Here is a 5,547-nt window from a genome sequence, read left to right on the forward strand (position 1 = left end):
GATATTTACATTCATAACAGTAGGAAAATTACAATTAGGAAATACCAATACAATAATTACATGGTTGGGGCCACCACACCATAAGGAACTGTATTAAAAGGTCGCAGCACTAGGAAGGTTGAGAAGCACTCACGTAGAAGGAATGGTTAGGCAGGAAGACACAGGCATGCAGCAGTGCTATGCTCAAAGGGATCACAGTGGGGAGGCCGGGACACAGATTAACCGGGGAGCTTCTAGAGCCGGTTCTGGTGATCGATAGCCACACTAACGGCATCTCAAGGGCTAGGGAGCGGAGGTTTTTGCTGCTGTTCTCAAGGAAGCAGCCCGCTGTGCGCCAGTGTCACAACTTTGGCTTTGACCCTTGCAGAAATTGAGAGTCTTAGAAGGCTTTTTATCCAAGTTCAACAGCTTTATTAGATAAGATCCAATTCTTCTTCTTTCTCTCCCCCCCCCCCAGTAAATTTAAGTAGTTGTGCTGCCTTGGCCCCCATCCAAGAGCCATTTCATCAACTCCAACAATCCTGCTCTCGTCCTTAGCAAGACTGCCCATTCATTTTCTATCTTTAATCTTGTAGGGTCGGGGTAGGGGGCGGAGAAGGGGGCGGGGTAGGAGCGCGGGGAGGGGGCACTTCAAATAGGAAAGAAGCCAGGGTCTGGGTTTAAGTCCTTTCTGTTAAAGCAGAGCAAAGTTCTCATTCCAGTTTCAGGCTGATGACCTAATTCCAGGGAGCAAAGGCACCAGTCCTGCGGAGGCGGAGTCCAGGTCAGGGTTTAGTCTTGCAGGCACTGTGTGCCGGGGGAACTCTGGCACGGAGCCACTTTCGCTGGTTCGCGATGTTCTGTCCCGTTAGAAGTTGAAGCCACATGTTCTCTGCTGACTTCTAATCCTTTTCTCTCCAGACTGCATTTAGGGCTAAAGCTCCAGGTCAGAATCCGTTCTTCATCAGCCTCTGGGTAAGCTTCTCGGGAGCCTTCCGGTCTGCCTGGCTGCTGAAGGCGAGAGCAGATGCCTTGTGTCCGCCTCGGATTTTAAAACCAGGTAACTGAGCAAGAAATCCTTCACCGACAGCTGTCACCTGCCCAGAGGTCTTTGGTGATTAAATCAAGGATAAATACAGCGTGAAGCGACCTTAGGAAAGTATGGGGAAAGGCCTGGAGATTCTGGAGTTCGGCCCCCAAGGAGGGAAGAGCCAAAGAGAAAGGCGTGGGACAGAATACAGGGTTATGCTTGGAACCCCTAGGCCCTAAATCCCGGGTTAGCAGCTAAGACAGAGAGGCTGAACGCAAGCTTTCCTGGAAAGTGAAGGCTGGGTGTCACTTTTCCTCTCTTGGGGAAAGTACCATTCTCGACAGAGTTGTCATGGGGCGTAATGAAAAGCTTTTTTATAGTTTTTATTGTTGACTAAGCATATGCTATTATACACAAGAATGGCCTTCACTACAGCTCTGTCAGACACATAGAAACTGCTGTTTCATCAAAACCAACCCCAACCCCACCTTTATCCGTTTCCACCCCACCAATCCCCCTCTTCTTCTCAACTATTCCCGCTGACATTTTTGTTCTTTTAAGTGATTGTTTCTGGAACCCAGTGTGTTTATTACGGGTTGCTTACAGGACCATGAATGGTTAGTTCCAGGAGCTTGGGCAATGTATTGGTGTGAAATTAATGTTTATAGCTTTTTTTTCCCCCACCGTGTTTTCAAAGTCGTTCAGTGGTTGTGGGGATGGGATCCTCCTGTGGTTGAAACACATGCTCATTGTTCTCTTCTGGCCCTGTTCCATGATCGCTAGAAGAACTTGGGCCAAGGGACTGAAGCTGGGAGTGTCCCTAGGCTAAGGACATGTCTGGGATCCCGGGACACACAGAGTGGCACTCACAGATGGCAGCTGAGGCTGTGTGCCTGTCACAGACTCTGGAGATCACTCATGTTCCAAGGCCCAAACTCTGAGCAGCCAGGCCCTAAAACAGCCCTGCCCTGTTCGGGCCACCGCCCACTCCTGGCACTTGACACAGGGCTGGTCTAAACCCAGCTATGCACATTAGAGTGGAGTGCACATTGCGTTTGCAGTCTTTGTACAAAAAAAACCCCAAGTATCTCCTCAATGATTTCTTCTCACAGGGGTGCTATGTAGAAGCAATAAAGTTATTCCTGGGCCCAGTTAAGTAAGAGATATTATTCTAATTACTGTCTTATGTTTCTTTTTACTTTTCTGCATCTAAGAAGTAGAACTGTGAGTTGCATGTGTGGCTAATAATTTGCCTCTGCTGGGCAGTGCTGGGCTGTTGGTGGTGACAGCTATGTTAATTACACGGACCCAACATCACACATTGCACAAATTAGTTGAAATGTCACAGTGTGCTCCCTAAATCTGTGTGACTATATATCAATTTAAATAGTTAAAATATCCGCGAAGGGGCTAGGGAGATAATTCAGTCAATAAAGTGTTTGCCTGCAAGTATGAGGGCCTAAGTTGATCCCAGAACCCAGTTTGGAGAGCTGGAGATGGTGAATTCCTAGGGTGCCGTGCCTGGCAAACCCTAGCCTAACTGGTGAGTTATATATAAGCCAATGACAGACTTTGTCTCAGCAACAACAACAAGAGACAATGCCTACGGGACAGCCGTCAAGGTTCTACTTGTACATGAACACGTGCACCTGAACACATACACAACCCATACACACAAACACACAACATGCATGTTAAAGTTTTTAATACAGTAGCCAAATGACTGTTACTAGGGAATCCCTGTGAAGGCCCGCCCGTCTTGAGAAGTGGGCTCTGAATTGATAACCTCAGATACATGCAGACTCCCGCACAGGGAGAGGTAGGAGAGTACTTCCTGTTCAGCAAAGAAACTCTACCATTGTCTCAGCTGAATGACACCAATGACGTGTCTTACCATTGGTATGAGCTATGCCGCTCTCAGAGCTGGTCATAGACTCCTCCTCAACCCAATCACGAATGCAAGACCACTGTCTCTCCTCTTTGGTGACAGGCAGGAGGCAACAGACGACGACATGAAGTTATGGCGGAGAGGCCTGGTCCTCCAGGCTCTGAGGAGCTCCTGGGGCATCTGCAGGGTTCACGGGCAGCCACCACCTCCACCTGTCCCTGAGGCTGTGGCCACCTGGGAAGCCATCAGCCTGGGGAGACAGCCAGTACCTGAGTACTTCAACTTTGCCCACGACGTGCTGGATACATGGAGTCGGCTGGAAAAGGTGAGGCCCACCCTGCCCTGGCATCCCACCAGGGCATCTGAAGTCTCTCAGACACTGCAGTGAGACTTAGGACTATAAGACAGGGGCGTTTCAGCACTGTGACCGGAGAGCCTGGCAAGTCCTGAAACTCAAACTGTTAGCTCTCAAGCCTGGGGGGCGAGCAAATTTGACTCAGGCTAGCATGCAAGCCTGAGGGGGCCAGATCTGACCCAGGTAGTATGAATAAGACACACCTTACACAGCACTTATGGTGTCCCTGGTCCCTGAGCCCAAAAAAGCATGACAGGGCAGTCATGCTTTTTATTTTTTCCTGTCGTGGAACCCAAGACAAGCAGAAGGAGCTTTGCTTCGAAGATAGCCTGTCTCTCACTCTTACAGACTTCCCTCCTGAGCAGGAGAAACAGGAGCTTAGGGTCCTGGCTTTTCACCTAGTAGTGAACAAAAACAAATAACAAACAAATCCAGATTTCATCGTGTCTCTTATCTGCATACACTTCTTTATTTTCCCTCTCTATGTGCCTGTTATGGAAAACTCTCTGTAGTATATTTGATGCTAATGGTTTATTGCTAATAAGAGAATGTAAATTTTGATTCCAAAGAAATTTTAGGATTAATTTTGTTTGCTCTAAAAAAGCAAAAGCAAAAACAACAACAATAAAACAGGTCTATGTAACTTGTTATATAGACCAGGATAGTCTTGAACTCATAGAGATCTGCCTGCCTCCCTCCAGAGAATTTGTGTGTGTGTGTGTGTGTGTGTGTGTGTGTGTGTGTGTGTGTGTGTGTGTGTTGTTTTTGAGATAGTCTTATACTGAAATCCAGGCTGGCCTGGAACTATAGCCAACTTGTATCAACCTAGCCTTGAACTCATGGCAAGCTTCCTGCCCCAGACTTCCAGGTGCTTTGATTACAGGCTATCTTATCTGTGTTCCTTTCAACCTTGCCAATTCTGCCACCAGTAGAGAGAAATACTGCACTACCATGGAATATGGCAAACTGGTAAAGACAGAGACTCAGAGACAGCCTTTGCAGTCACCAGACATGCATCCTCCACAAACTTAAATGTGAACTTGGGCAAGTTTGCTGAGAGATCTCTGGGCCTTAGCTTTCTCACTGGAAACTAGGAAACAAGGCACCCACTACCCCACGCTGTAGTGAGCATTGAATGAGAAACACATGTGACTCAGGCCAAATTATCCAGCCTTAGCTATCAGCAAAGAGGAAGCTCCTTTTTTCCCATTCTAGAGGAATTTTCCTTTTTCCTTTCCCTTCTTTGTGTTTCTTTTCCAGTGTTGGAGATGAAGTCCAGAGCCTTGCACCTGTTAGGCCAATGTTTTATCTTGTTTTTGAATTTGGAGTTTTGTTTTGGTGTTGTTGGTTTTTTTTTTTTCCTTTGAGACAGGACTTTTGCTGCATAGCCCAGCCTGGCCTTGAACTAATGATCCTTTGGCTTAACTTCCCATTTGTTGCGATTAAAGGTATTAGAGGTCTTCTGATGAAAAAACAAAATAGACAGGAGTAAGTCATAAAAATGAAACTGGGTTTTCCAAAGTTCTCAGCCTCATGAAAGCCACGGTGACAAGGACAACACGGGGAGGTGGGAAGGCTCAGCATTGGCATCATCAGAACAAGTAGAGCCCTTGGCAGCCCAGTGTTTGTCACAGTCATCGCTGAGCCTCAGCTGCAGCAGTGAGCCTCGAGGCATTTTAAGCTTCCCTGGTCCTGACCCAACTTTCTAGTCACCCAGAAAACAGCAGCCCTTGCCCTCAGTGGAGCCGATCAGGAATCGTGCCAAAGCTTTTCTAAAGCTTCATTTCCAAAGAATTGTCATTATTTGGTGTTACACCCCATCTTTTTCTTTTACCTTTGAGATTGTAATATAGTTACAGACCCCTCCTTGCTCTCTTCCAAACGCCTCATGTTTTCTTTTTTCATTGTTACATGCTTATATGTTTATGTATGTACACACACACACACACACACACACACACTCACTCATTCCTAAATACAGCCTTCTCGGTCTGCAGAATGTTACTTGTATATATGTTTTCAGGTGTAATACCTGGTATTGGACAGCCAATTGACTTGTTAGTTTTACAAGGCTGTCTAGATTTGACACAGCTTGGAACTTAACCAGTAAGAAAGTCTATTCCCCATTGTCCACTATGTTCAGAAAGTCCAGTTTTATCCCATGCTTTTTCAGACCCAGGCCAGATGGCCTTGGTGATTTCCCAATAGAACATCCCCATTGTCTCAGTGCATGGGTGCACCCCTCGTGGTCCTGAGTTCCTTGCTCATGCTCTCTCTCCTTCTGCTCCTGATTTG

General features: G+C 46.8%; 1 protein-coding gene across 2 annotated transcripts in view; it reads left to right on the plus strand.

Moving 5' to 3' along the window:
• Window positions 1-809: 809 nt before the first annotated feature.
• Acsm5 (acyl-CoA synthetase medium chain family member 5) overlaps window positions 810-5,547 on the plus strand; it is a 34,846-nt gene continuing 30,108 nt past the window's right edge. For both annotated transcript variants that reach the window (XM_026781725.1, XM_005351068.3), the window contains exons 1-2: window positions 810-1,039; window positions 3,000-3,222. In XM_026781725.1, coding sequence (XP_026637526.1) covers window positions 3,022-3,222 — 201 coding nt within the window. In that variant the 5' untranslated portion in view covers window positions 810-1,039; window positions 3,000-3,021. The remainder of the gene's footprint in view (window positions 1,040-2,999; window positions 3,223-5,547) is intronic.

This window comes from Microtus ochrogaster, chromosome 8 (genome assembly GCF_000317375.1).
Source record: "Microtus ochrogaster isolate Prairie Vole_2 chromosome 8, MicOch1.0, whole genome shotgun sequence".
NCBI lineage: Eukaryota > Metazoa > Chordata > Mammalia > Rodentia > Cricetidae > Microtus > Microtus ochrogaster.